The sequence below is a fragment of the Phyllostomus discolor genome, chromosome 6, assembly GCF_004126475.2.
Source record: "Phyllostomus discolor isolate MPI-MPIP mPhyDis1 chromosome 6, mPhyDis1.pri.v3, whole genome shotgun sequence".
Taxonomy (NCBI): domain Eukaryota; kingdom Metazoa; phylum Chordata; class Mammalia; order Chiroptera; family Phyllostomidae; genus Phyllostomus; species Phyllostomus discolor.
Window position 1 is genome coordinate 103,127,126 of NC_040908.2, and position 23,029 is coordinate 103,150,154.

Consider the following 23,029-nt stretch of genomic DNA (forward strand, 5'->3'; position numbering starts at 1 on the left):
CAACAGGGGAGTGGGAGGAGGAGAGAAAGGGAAAAGGTACGGAGAATAAATAGCATAGATGGTAGGCAGAAAATAGACATGGGGAAGGCAAGAATAGTGTAAGAAAAGTAGAAGCCAAAGAACTTATATGTATGACACATGGACATGAACTAAAGGGGGGAATGTGGGTGGGAGAGGGTGTGCAGGGTGGAGGGGAAAGAAGGGAGGGTAATGAGACAACTGTAATAACATAATCAATAAAATACATTAAAAAAACACAGCATTACTCTTCCTAGAAATACGAAGGTAATGGAAATAAATAAAACAACCATCTTTAATATTAGAAAAAGATAAATTAGTATAAACAGAATACAGAAGCATATACAATGGGGAAAAGGCAATCTCCTCAATGAAAACTGGACACGTGCAAAAAATTAAGTGAACTACTTTCTTACGTCATCTACAAAAATAAAATCAAAATGCATGAAAGATTTCAAAGAAAGACCTGAAAAACCATAAAACTCCTAGAAGCAAACATAAGCTGTAAATTCTTTGATATTAGTCTTGGCAATATATTTTTGGATGTCTCTCTGGGAAAGAGCAACAAGAGCAAAAATAAACTGAGATTACCTCTAACAAAAAAGTTTCTGCACAGCAAAGAAAATCAGCAACAAAACAAAAATACAACTACTGAATGGGAGAAGTATTCACAAATGATATATCAAATAAAGGGTTCATATCTGAAATATATAAAGAACTCAACTCATAGAACTCAACATTAAAAAAAAAAAAGTTAAAAAACAGGCAGAGAACCTGAAGAGACATTTTTCCAAAGACATATAGATAGTAAAAAGACATATGAAGAGATGTTCAGTGTCAACTAATTTTCAAGGAAATAAGTACCAAAACCACAATGAGAAATCATCTCATACCTACAGAATGGCTATTATAAAAATGTCAACATGGTCAGAGGACCTAAACAGATACTTCACCCAAGAAGAGACACAAATGGCCAACAGATAAATATATGAAAAGATGCTTAACTTCACTAGCTATGAGAAAAATGTAAATCAACACTATAAGGAGATACCACCTCACACCTGTTAGAATGGCTGTTATCAACAAAGCATTTATTAAGCGTTGGAGAAGTTGTGAAGAAAGAGGAACCCTCACTCACTGCTGATGGGCATGAATATAAACTAGTGCAGCCACCATGGAAAACACTACAGAGGTTCCTCCAAAAATTAAGAATAGAGTTACCATATGATCCAACAACCCTTCTGATAAACAAAAATTTGAAAACATTTATTCCAAAAGATATACGTATCCCCATGTTAATTGCAGCATCAGTCATGGTGGCCGAGACATGAGAACAACCTTAGTTTACTTCAATAGATGACTGGATAAAGTCATCTATGTATATGTGTGTGTGTGTATATATACACACACACACACACACACACACACACACACACACACACACAGTGGAATACTAATCACCCACAAAAAAGATGAAATATTGCCATTTGAGACACCATGAAATGGATCGCAAGAATACCATGTTAAGTGAAATATAAGAACCGTATGATTTCATGCATATAAATCTGAAAGCAACAAATGAACAAACAAACAAAATAAGACAGGCAACAGCATGGTGAGTACCAGAGGGAAAGAGAGTTGGGGTGGGGAGTGTGGGGAGTAGCAAACAAACAGTAAAGGGGGTAAATAGAAGGAGATCGACTTTGAGTGGTAAACACACAATGCAAGATACAGATGATATATCATATAATTGTACACCTGAAACCTATATAATCTTATTAACCAGCGGTTACTCTGATAAGTTTAATAAAAAAAATTTTAAGTTAACAAATAAATGTTGGTGATGATGTTGAGAAAAGAGATCCTTTGTACATTGTTGGTAGGATTGTAAACTAGCACAACCACTATGGAAAACATTATGTAGATTCCTTAAAATATTAAAAATAGAATTAGTATATGACCCAGCAATTCCACTTCTGGGTATTTATCCAAAGAAAATGAAAACACTAATTTGTTTAAAAGATATATGTACCCTCATGTTCACTGCAGTATTATTTTCAACAGCTAAGATATAAAAACCATCTTGGTGTCCACTGATAATGCAGTATTATTCAGCCATAAAAGGGAATGACGTCTTGCCATTTGCACCAACATGGATGGAGACAGAGGGTAGCATGCTAAGTGAGATAAGTTAGAGGGTGAAAGACAAATACTATATGACTTCCTTATATGTGGAATCTAAACACACAAAACAAAAGAACAAACAAAACAGAAATAGACTCATGAATACAGAGAACTGATGGTTGCCAGAGAGAAAGGGTAGGGAGATGGGTGAAAAAGTGAAGTAGGATAAGGACAAAATTCCAGTTATATAATGAATAAGTCATGGGGATGTAACACATACAGGGAATATGTATACATATATGGCACAGAATATAATCAATGATGTGGTAATAACTCTGTATAGTAACAGATGGTTACTAGACTTACTGTGCTAATCACACTGTGAGGTATATAAATGTTTAATCACTAAGTTGTACACCTGAAACTAATAAAACATTGCACACTAATTACATTTTAAAAACAAAAAGGATTTAGTATCTAGCTACAGCAAAGCAAACTGTGGTGTTGGCAACAGCTTAAGACATAGATTAACAGACCAGAATAGATGATCCAGAAACAGACCCAAACAAGTATGTCCAACTGATTTTTGGTAGAGATGCAAAAGCAATTCAGTGGAAGGACTTTTTCCACAAATGCTACTGGGGCAAGTGCATATCCATAAGCAAAGAAATAGACCAAAACTTGTCTCACACCTTTTTAAAAAATTAACTCAAAATGCATTACTAATTTAAATATAAAATGTAAAAATGTAAGTCTCCTATAAAAAAAAAAGACAGAAAATTCTCAGGGTCTAGGGAGAGGCAAAGAAATCTAACACTTGAAACCAAAATCACAATTCCATGAAAGAAAGAACTGATAAATTAAACTTCGCGAAAATTAAGACCTTTCGCTCTGCAAAGTCCTTGTAAGAGGTTCAAAACACAAGCTACCAGGTGGGAAAAATTATTTGCAAGCCACATATTCAATGAGGAACTTATATCTTGCATAGAGAGGAAACTTTCAAGAATCATCAATGAAAGAATCATCCACTGTCTCTCAGCCTCTCCTTCCTATTTTCCTCAGATACTGTAAGTCATTGATTCCTACTTCTCTACACCTCCTTTGTAGTTCATCCATTGAATTTTAAATCTTATATATTTTTCACTTTTAGAAATTTAATTTGATATCTGATCATCTGAGACTATTCCTCTTTTTAAACACATTAAATGTAGTTATTTTAACTGACACTGTGATCACTCAGGGGGATGTTAGGAGTTTCATTCTGAAGTTTAAGATGTTTCCCAATATGGTTAGTGATTTTTGTCTTAATTGTTAAATAATGATCACTGAGCCTTTTTCTGCAGACATTAAGGCTTCTGTTTAAAATACATTCTTATACAGAATTACTTCCATTACATGTAAGAGTACTACTTATCTGGGACAATTCTAAAATACATCTTTACTTGCATCATGCAAATAATGAATTTCATCTTTAAATCTGTGAGATAAAACCTTTTGACTCAGAATTCTCTCAAGTGTAAGCCTTTCACCTCCAAATGTATGCAGAACATAGCAAAAGCAATCAAGTCTCTATGAATTAGGTAGATTTTGCATTAATGACCTAATGTGGGAATTTTTGTTCTGATTCCAATCCAACTCAGAATGTATGTGCAATTTGTCTCCTGTTCCCAACATGCATGACAAAAAGTTCATAGCCAGACCCTGACTAGGAACAGATAGTATCCTCAGGTAAAATGCTAGTTCCATAGATCTCTATGAAATCACCAACTCTCATCATTTCTGGCCTGATTATTTGCCTTCATTTACAGTCAAGTCCAGGAATGCTTTTCAAAAGATGTTTTAATATTTTATCCAACATTTAAGTGTCTTACATGAGATGGGGTCTCTGCACATTAGTCTGCCATACTGCCAAAAATGGAAATCAAAATTTGGATAAGTTCACTTTTGTGTGGGGCCTAGTGCCTTACATATTAATCAATGTACAAAGTGTTTCATGGAGAAACAAAGATTATTCTCATTATTTACTAAAAATTCATTACTATTTCAACAAGTGGCTTTCAATAGAGCAAAAATTCATCATTAAGGGAAAAATAAAGCTTTAATGAAAGCTGAAATGCAGTTACCTTGTACCAAAAAGATATGCAAAAGAAATAAATTTTCAGGTTATATGCTACTGTAACACTGTTTGAAAATTTGCACACCAAGTCTTATAGATCTCCAGTTACCAGCTGAGAATAACATTTTAATGAACTAGTTACATGTACTCCCTTCCTTGTCATGATCCATCCTAAGTGGGAGGTATTTTTTTTTGTAGCTTTTGAAGCAGCGCTTTTTATATATTTTTAGTAATGTAGTTCATACTTTCACATAAAACCTCAAGCACAATCTTGTTAAACTTGAAATTCAGGTCTAAACAGGGCAAAACAGATAAAGGACATCTTTCCTACCACAACACAGGGTCTGGCATAAAGAGGCATTCAAAAAGTATTTGTTAAATAAAAATATGAATACCAAAAACCATAAAGTAGATAATATATTTATTTGACTATAAGAAGTTTCAAAATTCCTACCTGGGGAAAAGTCAGTGAATAACTGTAGTTCAAACAAAATTGTAAAGTACATAAATAGCAGTAGGTAAATCACTAAGGATATAAGAATCCAAGAAAGTACAATTTTTCCAAATATTTTACATTCCATAGGTATACAAAGAAACAGTGTTACTAAGGATGTGAACTTAAGAACCTTAAGACAGAGATAAAGTAAAAGAGTAAGTTTCAAGTCAAAAATATAGTGTTTAAAATTCTAACTTCTCCATCTGCAGCCATGTGGCTTTGATCAAGTTACTTAATCTTTTTCAGTCTCCATTTTCTCACTAAAAACAATACATTAATAGACAATGCATAAGATTAAATGAGCATACATATACAGTTCTGAGTGTTATATTTCCCTTTAAGGCAAATAACTTAAAAGTCACCTGTACATGATGGCTCTCTTCAAACTATTTCATACCATTCCTAATGGTCTATGTAAATCTTGAGCAGCGAAAGAATCTAACACAATAACTGACAAATTTTTTCACTCTACTTGAAGAGTAAAAAAAAAAAAAGTAAGAGCACAAACCCCCACATCTGTTACCAGCACCATTGAGACAGTGAACAGACCTAGCAAAACCTATGTGAACATATGCAAGCAGTCACTACAACAATTCTTAGATTTAATATAGCCCAAAATAGACTCAGAAGAATTAATGTCAATGCCTCATAACCTGGGAAGTTTAGAAAGAATTATTTCCCCTGAACTAAAAAGAAATAATGAATACTTAACTATTATGTCATGGAAAGCAAAACATAGTTTTTTGAGTAACAAAAAAAAACTCACAGATTTTCGGGAACACAGGCACAATATGTCACCACTCTCCAAGGCTACTGCACAGTTAGAATAAGTGAAAATGATTTTAAATTTGAACATTAGGATTTGGGAATTGACTTCCTGAGTATAGGTATCCCTGCTTTTTCTGAAGTTCTCATTATGTCACTTCGCTATTATGAAAGGGCTACACAGTACTATGTTTTCAATAACTGAATGAAATCTGAAGAGGATTTTTGCTTTTAAGAATCAGCTGGTATTTGTTTTGCAACAATCTTTTCTAGAGGTAGCATGCACCCCAAGCAGTGCCACCAAGCTCCTTCCCCAGAAACTACACTTGCTATCTCAGCATTAGGTTGCCATAGTTAAGGCTGTGTATGTTACCATTTGTGCTTTATCTTGACTTATTCTGTGCACCCGTTAGCAAGATATGTCCTAAAGTATAGGAAAAGTCTAAGAGAGTTCATAAGGGTGTTAATTTTTAGCATAAAACTCTACATAAATAAATGTACTTGGTATGATTTGGTACACTATTTAGGGGGACTGGGAATGCTCAAAAAATTTTTCATATAAATTAATGGTAACTGCTTCTTTGCTTTATGCCATTTCAGCTTCCAAAAGGTTTCACAGGAATGCTCTACTTCTGGATAGCAGAGTAAACCTGTATGATTAACAAGAGAGGCTTTCAAATTTCTGCTTCATTAGAGACCTTCAAAAGAAATTCTCACTTATGTATTAGATCTAAGTGAGGTTCTCTTTCTTCATCAGTAAGTCCCAGTAAGTATGTTCTGATAGAGTGATGTGTAGGTGTGTAACAGTAAAAATTTTATTCCCAAAGTCCTAGATTTAGAACTCTCTCTGAATCAGGTCTTTTGACCAAAACAATATATACCACCTCTGGGGGGTATTTGGAAATGTGGAAGGGGCAAATTTTAAAACTGTTATGATGATCCTGGGGGAGAGCAGAAAGAAAGGATACTAACTGCAATCAGTAGTTAGGCCCCAAACCCTCAACGAATGATAGTGACATACCACACATACCATAACATCCCACATTACTTCACCCTTCCACACCCACCAAAAGAAATCATATAAATGTTCCCCGTTCCTCACTCCCCTCAAGAAGGTCAAGCTAGATCATGACCTTTAATCTTCAATTTCCAGGGTTCAATATGGAGATGGTATACAGTTTGGAACCTGACAGGCAGCTTAGTTACTACCATTTTTGTCAGATGCTATCTTCTTGCCTTTTTTTATTATTATAGTATCAAGCACAGTCTTTTCAACATTCCATGCTCACAGTTTTCTCCACCACTGAAGCTAGCAGATATGAGCAAAGTTCTCCACTCTAAATTTGCAAGTACCCATGAAATACTGAATCCCTAAATGCAAGGAGAAGAAGATACATATGCAACATTTTGTGTATAACAGCACATGTGCAATTAATGGAAATAAAGTCCAGTTTTCATAAAGTTCTTAAAAGAATTTATGACCTTAAAACATTAAAACAACTGCTTTATTTAAAACTTTCCAAAAAATCTTGATGGTTCCTACGCTCAAAATCTTCTGATGGTTTCCCAGTATCTGTAACACACACTTTAAACTCTCAACATGTTAGCCAAAGCCCTCCATAATGTAGTCATTATCCCAACCATCTGAATTTTAACCTATTTTATCAATTTTCTTCATTTATCATTTGATTTTAAGAACCAGACTACTTCCTTCAAACATGCTTTCCTTTCTCAAAGTTCTGCTCACAATTTCCTCTTCAGAAACATTATTTTCCTATATTTTCAACCATCAAAATCCTAATCATCTTCAAGGTCCAGTTCAAATGCCACCTTTGAAAAGATCTTCCTGTCTATTCAGCTAAAATTAACCTTATGAGCAGATATGCTTCCATAGTATTTTGTGTTTTAACCTAGCATTTGTCACATTCTACCTGGATTTGTGGTTTTGATATTGTAATGCTTCCCTTGCTCTATTAGAATGTAACTAGAGAGCATGAGCCATATTTAAGCCTCAATGAAATCACCAGTAAGTAGTGCAGTACCTTGCATAATATAGGTGTTTAATATAAACATCTACTAAATCAAACTCAATCTGAAGAGAACTTTGAATATTATAAACAATGATGAAAACTACAAAGAGCAAAATACTTAGAAAGAATATGGCAATTACATCCCGTAGGCCCTTCTAGTCTAATTATATACCAATTAAACATAAATTCCTTCACACAAAAGAGAAAGACAACTTAGTTTTGAAAAGTCTGCATGAATAAACAGGCTTAAAGTAAATAAATGTAAAAAAAGTTATTCTAAAAGTTGTTAAGCATTATAAAATTAGATTTTAATTAATCATGATTAATCAAGTCCACTATCCTTGATCATGGTATATGCTTTAACTACCAGAATGTTTCTATTCTTTAGCAGAGCTCTAGTAAAGTTATCTAAGGGTTAAAATTAGTTAATTAAAATTTAATTAGTTAAAATTAATTAATTTGAAACAATGACAATTACAGTCAGATAATTTAGGAACCATCAAATAACTATGCCTAGGTTAAATTAAATACTAAAATTATGAAAAATCTATAAATGGAATCGAGTCTGTGAAGTTTTACATTTTATAATTACTATATAAAACCAAACATACTAGACATCTATAAATTTAAAACTTTAAACTTACATAGATTCCTTTGTCTCTCTTACTTTTAAATTTTAAACTACTTTATTCCTAGCAAGCTTCTTTTTTAAAAAAACAAGATTCAGAGCATAGTAAGATTTAGTCAATTGACTGATGAAAAATATGGACTTCAACTGTGCAGGTCCACTTAGATGTGTATTTTTTTCAAAAATATGTTGGAACCCTTTTTGGAGATTTACTTACTACTGTGAAGTAATTACACAGGTTATACTGGCTACCATAAAGCAATTAAAATGCTGCTTCTGTGTTATCAATGCATAAATTATTATACCTGTAAATATGAATTTCTTTTTCCCATTATCTTTTCATTTTTGATATCTAGTGTAATACATGCAACACCCACAGTGTTTTGTATCATATAAGACAATACTGATGTAGGTAGTGACAGACAATTAACCTTGTAAATCAATGACAAAGCATATGGTATAGAGTAATGTACAGTAAATGTATTTTCTCTTCCTTATAATTTTTATAACATTTTTATGTAGCTTACTTTATTGTAAAAATACAGTATGTAATAAGTAAAATTGACAAAATATGAATTGATCGACTGTTTATCAGAAAGGCTTCAGTCAAAAGTAGACTAATAAAGGTTTTGGGGAGTCGAAAGTTATTCAGATTTTTGACTACCTAACCCCTGGGTCGTTCCAAGGATCAACTATACTTTACATAGCAATCTAGATCATGGGGAAAATTTTTGCAGTCAAGTATGCCTGCCTAATTTGAATAACTTTAGGGTTATATGACAAAGAGTTCTATGCAGATGGAGAGGAAATAATAAATGAATGAAACAGAAACCTCTAACTCAATTTTAAATGCCATACAACTGTTTGTATTTTGTTAGCTTGTGAACTGCCTATAGGAAAGATGTGCTAATAAAAATATGTTCATGGGTTTGTCAATTTTTATCCTTGGACCCAAGGCCATATGCCATTAATTACCCAGGATAAATATTAGAAATAATTTATGTTCACACATTTCTGTTATACAAAGTTGATATATATTGTTATGCAAAAAACATAAATTAAAAACTATTTGTTTTAAAAATATACCAAGACTTGTTAGTTGGAATATTTTTAAATCTACAATAAAAGCAGTTAACGGTACTACAAAAAGCAGTTATAATGTTAATAAGCCGTATTAAAACTGATACATATTTCAATAGAACAGGCCTGAGCTATGTGAAAACTAGTTTATATTCTTTGCATATTCTTTTTTGTATATGTATTTTATCTTTCTCCATAAAGTAAATTAAAGGTGGGAAATAGGCCAAAAAATTTCAGAATCAACATTATTTTAATACAGTATTTTACGACACCTTGATAAATGACCAAATTCAGTCTTGGCTATAAATACTATGATTTAAAAAGTTAATAATGGCTTTCTGTTTTATAAAGAATGCTAACACCAATACAAATGAATGTACAAATGAAAGTACAGTATGGTAGACCGGTAATCATGCAACATGCAATTTAAATTCTAGGTCCCAGCTCTGCCATAAAGGAGCTATGTAAACTTCAGCAAATATTTTCTTTACCTCTCTGAATCTCAGATGCATTATCTCACCTATACATAATGAAAGTGAGAGGGCTGATTTTATATTCTGTTCTAAAAATTATTATTTGGTTACATGAGCAAGGTTTTTACCTAATTGGTATATTAATGCTGGTTAAAATTGGAGAATTACAAAACATTAGACACTAAAAACTCAAATGGGAAAATTTAAGTTTTATATGAACAAATATACTTGAAAATAATCAGGTACTTTGAAATTTAAAGACAAGCAAAAAGGAGTAAAGAATAGTTAAATGTGTTAAAAGCATACTCAGAACAGGAAACTATATGGCTAATAAATGCCCAGTTTGGGGCTCAAAAATATTATAAATTAATGATCCCTCTATTTTAGGATGTTGATAATTAGTAACATCCTGCATGAACACTGGAAGCACAATAAAAAGTTACATGTATTACTAACTGATTCTGAAACTAAGCCTACTTTAATCTGGAAAGCCAAAATCAAATTATTTTTATACAGAAGCAATTCTATTGCTTATGAAAGTATATAAGCATGCTAATACTACTGTAAAATGGCTATAAATTGCAGAGGAGCCATACAGCATTACTTTTGTTCTTTATGAGATTTATTGGGCCAAAAAGAATTAATGAAAGTGCCATACAACTGTATCTCCAAATTTCATTTTTAGATCAAGTATAAAATTTAAGAGGAGACAGAGGAAACCCCAAAGCTTAGCACTGCCCCCCAAAACTCTTTACATAGTAGAATTCTATATTCAAAGAAGAAAATCCTTTATTGCCCAAATGACCTGTGAGCAAAAAAAATGTTCATCATGGACCTCTAATTCATCCACCAAAAGAGTCAATAAATTTTAATAGGACTGTACTGAGATTCTTTCTTAAACAATATGAAAAATGGGGTAACTGTTCATTTTGTCAAACCAAAATATGAATTTTGTCAATTTGATATGAAATGAAACCTTACTCCTGAAAATTACAAAGCACAAAATATTAATTAAGATCTTCAAACAGCCCATCATATTTGTTTCTTAAAAAAATATCTTACTGTAATGAAGTCATTCCCTTTAACCATTCTTCCTTGGTAAAAAATCCCATGCTTTCAGCCTCCAATTTCCACGCTAAAACTAACATAATAATCTGGAAAGAACAGAACATAAAGGATAGGGGAAAAGTCAGCATAGAGATAATCATGTCTATATTTATCATGGAGAGCATTTTAATACAACTATTTATATCTTCCAAATAGTAAAGAAAACAACCTTTGGAATTATTAACTATAAAGAAATTTAGATGAATAAATTTCTTAAAAGTAAAAAGTTCTAACAGTTTCTGAAGATAGAATCACCGTCAACTCTATTACAAATGATACTTCTATCAAGAGAGCTCATGACCAATTTAAATTGATTGAAAGTATCCTAAATAAAAATCTACAATAACAGACGTGAAGACACAAAATCTTCATATAAAATTAAAGTGTCTCAATTTTTAGAAATTTATGAATGTGCTATACCCCACTTGTATCCCATTCTACTCAGAAATAAAACATACATTTTCAGGTTCAACACCAATGTCTTCACAAAATTTTTCCATTCCTTCTGGCCCTACAACTTCATCAGGACCTTCAAAGACAAAAATAATTTATATATTTTATTGCTGTAATTTAATATCAATATAAAACATAAGCCATTGTGCTAAAGGTATCTATGAATATACCATAACATTTCCATATATAACTAAATTTGAATTTTGACATATTTTTGATAATATTTGCTATAAAAATTAAAATTTAAAACTTTTGAAATGTTCTTTAAATACTTCATTATAAAATAAGATTAAGGAAATAAAAAATGAAGCAGCACTAATATCCATTGTAAAATATTTACTGAGAAAGCCTTCTCTAATGAAAATTTTTGTCAATGCATAAAGAAACCTAAGAAGGTTTGAACTTCTTACTCCACTGGAATATGCCAGTACAGATACACAATTTAAGATAATAATCAGAGAATATCATTTTAATTATTAAAACAGAAGGCCATCCATTACCCTTCTGAATATTACCAAATAAAAACTTTGATGAAAAGATATACATATTATAAAAATGATGCCTTAAGGAAATTACTACATTCTAATTCTAGAATGACATATTTTCCTTATCATCTTGGATCTCAAATAGACAGTAAAGCATTAATTATGTCACTTCAATGTAGAAACAAATGTTTAATCCTTGTCCATTTGGACAAATGACTATCATTTGTCCAAAAATTAACAATACCTGTTTCTTATTTTTCTCTCTCAGTAATACTAAATGTAAGTCAATGCACCAATTTTCATATATTTTGTTATCAGATATCCAAAAATACAGCAATTACATTATTGCTAGGTTCTTTTTGTGGCCAGGTAAGATTAAAACAAATTTGTGGCAACATAGATGGACCATGAGGGCATTATGCTAAGTGAAATAAGTCAGAGAGCAAAAGACAAATACCGTATGAATGATAAATTTATATGGAACTATACACTAAAAAAAAAAACAAAACAAAACCCCACAACCCCAAAAACTGAACTCATAAATACAGAGAATAGATTGGTGGTTGCCAGAGGTGGGAGTGCAGGGTAGACAAAATGGGTGACGGTAGTCAAAGGTCCAAGCTTCTGGTTATGTAAGTCCTGGGATATAATGTATAGCAAAGTCTCTATAGTTAATAATACTGTATTGAACTTGAAAGTCACTAAAAATGTAGATCTTAGAAGATCTCGTCATAAAAAAATGTTTTTGTAACTGTGTGAGGTGATAGATGTTAACTAGAATTATTTTGGTGATCAGTTTCCAATATATACATATATTGAATTAATGATTCAATATATGTTGTGATTCGATTATGATTCACATATGATTGAATTAAATGATTCCATTATGTTGTATAACTGAAACTATTAAAAAAGACTAAATCAGCATGAAATGTAATAGAAATATGTTTATCACACTTGGCTTTGAAAATACAGTTTTGAAATATTATTGTTAAATTAGCCAAGTCAAACTTGTTTTCCTCTCTCAAGGACTAAAACTACTCCAACTTTATAAATTATAGACTAAACCAAGGCTGCTCTGGTGGCATTTTATATTACTATCATTAGTTCACAAGTGCAACATGAAGTTAATGTCCTCAAGGTTTTTCTTAATAGAAGAAGGTAGCCAGCCAGTATGTGGCCAATATAATCTTACAGTTTCAAATGAGATCCGGGCTGCTAAGACAATGTGGTATGAACCAAAACCCATTTTAAATTTGTTGGCTTAAGTAAGCACTGCACTTATTTACACAAAGAAGCATTAAAAGGGGAAGGGGTGACAATTATAGAAAGCTTTCACTTCCCAATATACACCTGGAGGATTTTTTCTTTTTAAATGAGAATGTGTTAAGTAATTTAAAAAGCACACATGTATAATAATGCTGTTAAAATATATCTGAATATGTATCCTTAATGTTATATGTGGTTTGGATGAAATTGACATCAGATAAAAAAAATTAATAGAACAAAGGTTTTTTAAAGGCACAAAAGGAATATATTCTGAATTTTTCTACGCAATAAGTTGACTTGCCCTTGAAACTGCCATCATTAGTAATTAGAAGAGAAAGCTGGAAAGTATGTCCAGAAATACCAGTTACTGTTATAGCCTCTCTAGATACTGTGAGATTAGTGATCAAATTAGATCAAGTTAAAATATATACTAAAATATATAATATACTAAAACATATAACATATATAATATACATATAAGAACTCTCTGTAAATGTTAAGTGACTTTCCCAAAATAATGCAAATACTAACAGATCTAAATCTAAAACAAGGTTTTATACGAATGTTCTTTTCCTAGATTGCATGTTACTGGTTCTTCTTAAAACATACTCTTCCAATAAACTACTACCAGGGAGCTGAATTTAACTAACTTTTAGACAAAAACAAAACAAAACAAACAAACAAAAACAGGTTTCCAATCAATTGAAGAAGCTATGAAAATGATTTAGTTTACTCTACCAGCTGGATACTTTATTAGTACTGCAATTCTATCCCTATTTTTGATTCTTTACAAAACTTTCAAAGTACCTTTTCATTTTCCATGTTTTTGTTCAGTAATAGGCCCAGCATATTACCAAATCTTTGCTGATTTAAATATCAGTCAAGATGAAAGGTCTTGTTAAATGACAAAACCATTAGACTTATCACATATGACTTATTAATATTATATTAACAAGGTTACTGGTAAAATATTTTCAAACAAAAAAAATCAGAAAAGTGATTTTTAGTAACCATAAAGAAATGTTCTCAGCTATGACCATTGAGCCTAAAACCATGACAGCCATTGCAGATGATCAGGAAAAAAACAACTACATGAATGACACAGCATCTTCAACATGAGCTACATAGGAGCTACACTGGTAATTCTGAAACAGTATTGCAAACATATACAATCAGTAAATCTGATGATATGATATTGTTACTCTTTTAATAATAGCTAACAGTTACTGAGTTCTGATTATATACTAGGTACTGTGATACATGCTTTGCATGTGTTATCTTAAGCAAATTACTTAATCTAAACATCACTTTTCTCATCTACAGAACAGTGATAACACTGTCTACTTAACAGAATGGTCATTAGGAAAAAGTTATATAATTAACATAATTTTAAAATAAAGATAGCAATTATTATGCTGGCTACTACAAAAATGCTAGTACAGGAAACAATTGTTTAACTAATTATAATATTACGCTAACCAGGAAAGTCCCCTAGGAGAGGTAAAGCAAGTAAGCATAAATGGGGAAAAAAAAGACTAAATTTATGATATCTAGTGACCTTTATAAGTAAAATAACATAAGCCACCTTTTGATTCTACATCATGCATAACAATAAAATGGGCATTCTGAATAATGGGTCAACATTTTAAAGGGAGGTCAATAATAAAATGAATTCCCTTTATTTAATTTGGGTTAGTGGTTGTCTTGGGATGCCAGTAATAGCAGTTTTTCTGGTCTAGAAAAAATCTGTTGTTACTAAACAAATTTTAAATTATACTTTTGGAATCCCAACAGTGAAGTTATTGCCCCATCTCACTCCATAGCCTTATGGTTAGCCTAAACTTACATTTCAAGTTCAGAGTACACTTGAAGCCTTAACTTGATTACACTACATATAATACAATGACTGCATATACACTGTTTTATTTTAAACAAACACTTAGAATGATGATACAAGAGGGGGAAAAAGAGGTAAAAGAAAAGAAACAAGGTGAGAAAAAGGAGCTTTTAAAATCAGTGAGACCAAAAGCATTGCAATGGGAGAAAAATTTCATATATGCTTATGAAGACATTAGTAATAAATGGGAAACAAACATTCTTTTTCATATTATTTGCTTAACACTTCAGTTTCATCCCTGACTTTGATTTTCACCTCCACCCTAGGCCAAAAGCTTTACTTACATACACCACTTACAGGATTTAGTTTGTTAGCTTCTTCAAGAAGCTGTTCCTGATACTTTCAAGGCTGGGTTACATAGTTCTCCCAGGAAATTTCATAGTACATTGTCCTAATACATTATTTATCACACTGTATTAGTATCCATTTATTTTTTATTATCTCTCTCATAATAGTGCCTAAATAGCAATTATTAAAGATGTGTTATGCGATGATATGCCTGAGTTTTAAATCTTTTACAATGCCTCCCAAGTTTCAGAAAAAGTCAATTTCTGGTTCAAAAAATTTCAAAAGAATATTGAAAAGAAAAAAAAAGGACTATGTATAGTATAAAATGTTTTATCACATACTTTATGTTTTATAGAGTACCACCTCTACTTTAGCCAATGAATGTAAGTAAACCAAGAAGTGAATCTGTCTGTTTACAAATTGTATTAATAGTAAATGAGTTTCACCCCTCTCACTAAATATACACTGAATTATATATTTAAAGACCAAGCCTAAAATGGCACCAAATTCTTAGCCTACCCACAATCCTCAGTCTTGACCCTGATCCCAGTGCACAGCACTAACACACAGAAGGCTGAAATAAATAATCTGTTAAATAAATGAACCAAAAAAAAGTTTGAAAGCATGTGACTGATACCTTCTTATATTATTTTCATTACCTGCATACTCATAAAACCAAGCCAGGCACTTCTTGCTTGAAAAATGTTCCTCTCCACTTATTAGTCTAGCAGGGGGTTGGGATCTGCAATAGCTTAGAAAACACACAAATGCCTAAGAATTTATTGTCTCAACTTTTAGTGAAAAGCTAAGTTCAACATGAACTATGTCAATTCAAACTAAACCAAGTTTTTTTTTTTTAACAGCTTGTGTTATGGGGAAAATAGTGGAGTTAAATATTTGCAATTTAATACAGTAGTCTACACATAAAAACTTGTAGTTAACAAAACCCAAATTCTACTTTGCTCACTATCAAATTCCAAATATAGCAACAAAAATTATTTTCCCACATTTCAAAAGACCACACAGAAGTCTAACCTAATGGTTTCAGTGCAGAACTGGTAGTTGGGAAAATTATAAATCTTTAAAATGATTCTTCTGAATCCCATGTAATTTATACTTGTATACAATAGACATATGTTTGAAAACAAAATCTTGCAAAGTATATTTTAATAATCTGTCAATATCTCAAAGTAAAACTTCACATTTAGGGTTGTTTATCATCTACCAAAATTAAATAGCTATTTAATGGTAAAAGATGATTTAAGACCTAAGGGTATAATTAAATTCCACCAATTAAAAAACAACCCCCTAAAAGTAACAGTACAAATAATTGGGCCAAGGTCTTTAATCCAATTCTATTTATCTTTTCCATAAAGCGATTTAAAGCTGAAAAGTTCATAAATTGCCTTTAGGATATAATGAACTTCAGAGAATCTTTTCTCCAGGACCTGAAATAGTTGCACTATATCACAACATAGAAATGCTGTAACTTCTGCAATTGAGTAATGCAATGTAAAATAAGGGTACCACATTTAAAAGTTTAAGTTGATAGCAAAGAATCACCTGAGTTCTGACTGCTCAACTATTTTTAAAGTGTTTAATTTAAATAATTTTGATACATTATATGCTTAAGGTATCTAAAATAATACAAAACTTATCTGCATGTTTCACAATATTTTGAGATAGTGGAGTAACCTTACCAAATTCTAGAAATATATTTAGGCTGTTTTCCCAAACAGTATAATGAATGGGAAAAAAAAAAACCGGAATCAATTACAAACATGAAGATGCAGACTAAAGAAGTTACCTTCCTCACATTTTAAGCAGATCTTTAAGGCGAGTTCTAGCACTATCTCCCCTTTATAACGCTGGCTACAGTCTTTTAATTTATTAAGAAATAAATCTGAAGTTTTGGTATACCAAATCTGAAGTTGTCATACCAAGTGCCAACCACAGATACAATCGAAGACACTCTACAGAAGATTTCAAAAATCCACATCTTACACCTAAATTGCAATAATTTTTTGCAGCATACAGTGTTGCTGTAAGGCCTCAATGACATGCTACAATGGGATCGAAGAACTCTATCTAGAGCTCTGCTTTGTTTTCTTTTTCTCCAAGAGGACAGAGTACAAGAGCTCTCAATTATTAATATTTACGTTGAGAGCTAATAGTATGCTGAATACTAGAAAATTAAACGCATGGAGGGCCTTCCCAATTCGGCACATAGGGACATGGCGCAGGCTGGAGGCACTATACTTCCAGAAAATGGGCTCCTGCAATTTAAAACACTGGATCCTCCAGGTTAGACTACTAAGTCTGGGGCCAATTACAACATGCGAAGCTTTCCTTTCTATCATTCCCATGGCAGCTGTCAGGTCAAGATATCTCACGTCCTGCTCCTCTTCCACACTCTACGAAGAAATTTTAAAAGTGACCCCCTTCTGTGGCTCGGTTTGGAGAGAAGGCGGAGGAGGGATTAAGGGAATAGGGTAAGGGGAAAGCGCAATTTACGTACGCATTCCAGTTTCCCCATCCTCCAGACTCCAGGGCACGGAGACTCTAAGGCGAGGAGACGGCTCGTCCCGGCTCGTCCCTGTACAGGCGCACGCACAGGGCACACGCACTGAACACGAGGTGTAGTCCGACGCAGACACTCCTCGCGGTGTTCTTCGTCTACCATTTAGCTTTATTAGGGGTGTGGGGCAGTCACCCCAGCTCAAGCCTCTGAGACCCAGCCCACCTCATTCTCCTCTAACCACCCAGCAATAGAGGAAAGATCGAAGGGTGGGGGAAGGAGGTACCTGGAGATTTTACACTTTTTGAGGCCTCCGTCTTCTGCTACTGCTGATGCCACCCCAGAGGATTTTCTCTTCTTCTTCACCGGCATCTTCCGCCCTCCCCGGCAGGGCGGGCAGGGCAGCCGGGGAAGGGGGTTACTGTCCGCTGAAGACTCCTCAGTGCTGGCACCGGGTTCACAGAGACAGCAGCAAGCGTAGGAGCAAAGTCTCCAGCCCGTACCACAGCGGCCCAGCCCGGCGTCCGACGATCCTAGGTCTCCTCGTCTCTCTCTCTCCTGGGCAGGGTGGGTCACTTCTCGCCAGTGGACACTGCGGCTTGGTCACACAGGGAAGGGAGAAAGCGGACAGCGCGAAACCTCCACCACACTCGGTGAGCTACAGGCGCAGTCTGACCCGGATGCACCCAGCCAAGGGCCGGAAGTGACACAATGCAGAGTTGGTCGCAGGGAGGGGCGTGGCTCTGGTTGCAACCAACAAGCTGGCTCCCAGACAGGAGGATGCCTTGTACCTGCCAGGAATGGAGAAATCGGATTTTGTTGGCCATTTGACCGCGTTTGCTGGTAACTACTAGTAGTCTAAAGTTACTAATAGTCTAAAGTTCGCCTTAACAACTTGGTACAGTAAACCAAGTTAAACTTCTGAGCTTTTCCAGAAGCTAACGTGAGGTAGCCTCTGGAAAGGGGTCACCCACCCCTTAAAAATGCACATTTTCTTTATGCGCCAAGATCAGCCCTCCACCCTCACACCCATTCTTCGTTGTCCCTGAACTCTTTCCCTTATTACAACTTAGCTTTACCATCTCTGACCTCTCAGACAAGAGAGAGTAGGTGGTCACTGACCTAGTAAAAAGAAATGTTGGGAACGTTTCTAAGGGATCCTCCTTCAAGCTCTATTACCCAAAACATTTGTAATCACTCCTTCACTTCAGTGAAAGTATTTTTTTTAATAAATAAAGGTTGCTGCATGTAAAGATTATATAGTAGAGGGTTGCTTTAGTCAATGTTTAAGTTTGTATCTGTAAACCAAAGTGTGATTGTAGAGGACGAAAAGTTTCTTTAAATTCAGTAACAAATAGTTCATGTGGTTCTAGTTAGACGACCTCCACCTTGGCGCTATCATTTGTCCAATCAGAATTCCCTATTTCCTTAGTACCGTTAATTAGTTCACATGGACATGTGACCTAAACCAGGTGGATCAGTCAGTGCCAGTGACATGAAACTGAACCACCAGGAAGCAACTTATTTCCTATGGACTTGAACCTGAGAAATTCAAGAGAATGAAGCCAAAACAGATGAGACCAGAATCAAACAGAAAGGGAGAAAAAAACGATACATGATTTTATGATATAGGGCCTGAATCCACAATATGCCCTGAAAATATCATTGCATGAGCCATTAAACTCACTATTTTGCTTATGCAGTAATCACTACTACCAAAAGAATGTTGTTCCTGAATGCTGTAAAAGACAAACTCAAAAATACATGAGGCCAAAATGTAAAATCTGAATAAGATCAAGTCTTTAAAAAAAAAAAACCAACCATTGTAAATACAGACAAAGGAACATGTTAACATTCAATGTAATCAGCAAGATCTAGACTGTCAGAAAATCTTCAAGAAAAATGACCAGATTATGCAACAAATTAGAGTATTTTACCATGTACAATGTGCCCCCACCATATATAATACGTACCCACGGTTTTGGCCTTAACTTTCAGGAAAAAAGTCTTTAGTTTTAATTTTTTAATTCAATTTCTTATTTATTTACATTTAGATACTTGTTTTTTGTTTTATAAAACAACTCTGTAAATTTTTGTATTTTAAAAGAATTATAAAGGAGTTACATTTTTCATGCATAAGCATAAAAGAATGAAAAACATTCATATAGATATGGAATTAGCACACTCTTGTTTCCCTCAAAAATTTGGGCAAAAATGTGCACATTATACACAGCAAAATATGGTAGAAAGAGAAAAGTTTTCTAGCAGTCATTTTCCATATGTGATTCTTATTTGAATCTTGAGCCAAACAATCTGAACATTATGACATTGATATGACAATTGGAAATTTGAACACTAGCTGAATAGTTGATGAAATTCTAGGACAAAGTTATGTTTAGGACAGCATATCAGCAAGGGACTGCTTAGGGACTGGGATGGGGTGGTAATTGAGAGCGAAGACTCAAAGAGACACAGGGACTGTTTTGGATAAAAGACATATTCTATGTCTTGACTGAGGTGGTGTATATACTTGTCAAAGCTCATTGACCTGAACAACTATAATACATGCCCTTATTATACATTATTCCTCAGTAAAATTGATATAAAAAGTGCAAACCAAAATAAAACAAAAAATAATATGGCAGTATCAGAAATAACAAGGCTTATTTCTTCAAGAAATGAGCTATAAAAGCTAAATATCCCTTTTCACAAACAGAACAAAGAAATGGAATGAAATCTAAATGATGAAGACAAAGACCTCAAAGGACAATGTTCAAGGGATATCCTTCCAGAGAGCAGAATTAAGACTGAATCAAAGGGTAAGGATCCTTTATAATGCCTGTGTAGCACGATACCAGCATTGCTATGGCCCAACTGACTTTTGTGTACCTTCTAGTCTTTTCTAAATAGGAATAAATATTCCTATTTATCATGGTGGTTATCATGTCCCTTCTCTACTATCAATTATATAAAAGTGGAGATCAGATAATTAATTCTTTCTTAGTTCATAGGCCACCAGACCATAAGGAACCACTTCCAGAGATAAAAAAGATGACCCTACACACGCAAAGATTCTGGAGATTCAGCTGAATGCAGTAACTGAATGCAGTGACTGCAAGTAGGACAAGAGCCTACTTGCATGTATAAAATTCTCTGGAAAAAAGGTAAAAGGCTGGGTCTATTTATGGCATTCATCCCTTTAGTCTGTTATTCAAATAATATTTAATGATCACTTAAAATAAACCAGGGACTGTTTTTGTTTAGGGATACAAAAGGCAGGCTTGAAACCTGCATTCATGAAGTTCACAGTCTGGGGGGGGAAGTATATACAGCCCACTTGCATTTGAGAGAACTTTCTGAACAAAGAATAGGGTCAATCATCTATGCTTATTAACAATAATAAAGGGATGGTGATTTCCAGAGTCATGTAGATCATTTTCTTACTGCTTTCTCTGGTGAATACTTACTGCCACCACCATTCGCTAAAAATGGAGCATTCTATTATCCCAATTACTCTCACAGAAACATCACCTCCTGTGAGCAGTACAGAAATGTCTAGTTATATAGTGTTAATCTTATCTGCTGCTCATGAACACATTGAAAGCACATTATTTTCCACCAAGAGAACACCTATATTGGAGAAAAAAACTATGACAGTATTGCAGTTCCTTGTTGAAATGGAAAAAAAAGAAAAGTAATGAGAAGGAAAGGGAGAGATGAAGCATTTACCTTGTTCTGGTTTCAGATTCTCAATGATTTTAGGTAAGACACATAACTTCCTTTATCCTTCATCTTATCCTACTGTTACAGAGAAGGATGTAGAAAAAGTGATTAAATAATATCCATCTATAATGGCAGCAGGCATATATTTATGCCAAACAGGATAGAAGGCAGAAGGACTGAGACTGAGCCACAGTTTTGTCATCTATTTGACATGTTGGTTATGCATGTGTCCCTTAGCATTGGGGGCTACAGCATGAAGCTATGAAAAAGATCCCTTAAAATAGTAGTATCTGTATCAAAGCAGCCAAATATAGTGCCCTAAAGTGTGTTGATTGATATAGTCCATACATAGTTCATATTTTAACACCTCTTTAAAATAGGGCATTTCCACTTGCCAGAAAATCAAGGAACACAGAAATTCAGTGATTTATGATATGCCACATTCTTGTGGTCCTAAATTTATACAGATATGTCCCTGTCCATACATTAACATTGATTTTCAAAACAACCCTGTAGGTCAAAATTTTGTAAAATATTTCCATACATGTAAACCCTGAGAAAGACAACTCTTAGGAGAACAGTAAAAAAGGGATGTTAAAAATAAGACCTTCTGTTTCTGATCATTGAAACTCCTAGTGTTTTAGAGAGGCCCAAGAGTTCAGGACCATGTAACACATGCTATGTACCCCTTACATCCTAAGCAGTATGCTAGAGCACATCTATTGTAGCCTGACTGTGGCTCTGTTTCACTCTGGTACCCAGGCTGAGGGAGTGGCCACTCTCTGTAACATTACTTGTTACCATGATGAAGGGAAAGGAAAATATGGTGAGCCCTATGCTGGCTGTTAAAGGTTCTGTCCTGAAATGACAAAATATCACTTTTGTTTAAGTCATACACCCGAGTTCCTCAGGATAGGAATGTATAATTCTCCTGCAGAGAGAGAGGCACTAAAAAGATATGGGATTAGAATGCAATTTAATTCAAGATCCAGTGAATTCAGAGTAGTTTTAAAGGGGCAGTAGGGAAAACCAGAAGATTGATATCTGCTCACATTGACACATTGTTTTTCCAAAGATGGTTGCAATGATATCTCTCAACCCACTTGTTCTTCAAGAACCTTACCACTCCTACATAAATGGTGTAAATCATCATCTTCATAATCACCCTTTATCATCAATATTGGTTCATTAATTGTGAAGAATGTACCATGCTAATATAAGATGTTAATAATAGAGGAAGCTAGGCATGAAATACATGGGAACTTTCTGTATTATCACTGCAACTCTTCTGTAAAACTAAAATTCTTCTAAAATACAGTTTACTTTTAATAAGTCCAAGTGAACAGAAATAAAAATTTAAAAATAGTAGAGTGCAGGAAGAAATAGGCCAATAATTCAAGAAAGCTACCTTAGTATTCATAAAATTCTGGATGTGGGATCACTGGTAGAAAGCACTGTCTTGTCTATCAAGCGGTCAAAAGCAAAGCACTTTCAACTTGAAACTTCGCCAGAAATACTAAGAATTAATTTTCAGGGGGGAGTTAGTGCTGGACACCTGA

General features: G+C 33.8%; 1 protein-coding gene across 4 annotated transcripts in view; it reads right to left on the reverse strand.

Annotated features, from left to right (window-relative positions):
• DCUN1D5 (defective in cullin neddylation 1 domain containing 5) overlaps positions 1 to 23,029 on the reverse strand; it is a 71,595-nt gene that overhangs the window by 16,674 nt on the left and 31,892 nt on the right. Inside the window, exons 3-6 of one of the 4 annotated variants that reach the window (XM_028516570.2) lie at positions 18,034 to 18,538; positions 15,889 to 15,980; positions 11,296 to 11,366; positions 10,793 to 10,884 (exon numbers count right to left, since the gene is read on the reverse strand). In XM_028516570.2, coding sequence (XP_028372371.1) covers positions 10,793 to 10,884; positions 11,296 to 11,366; positions 15,889 to 15,980; positions 18,034 to 18,119 — 341 coding nt within the window. In that variant the 5' untranslated portion in view covers positions 18,120 to 18,538. The remainder of the gene's footprint in view (positions 1 to 10,792; positions 10,885 to 11,295; positions 11,367 to 15,888; positions 15,981 to 18,033; positions 18,539 to 23,029) is intronic. The other 3 variants (XM_028516571.2, XM_036028671.1, XM_028516572.2) reach the window with 3 other exon arrangements.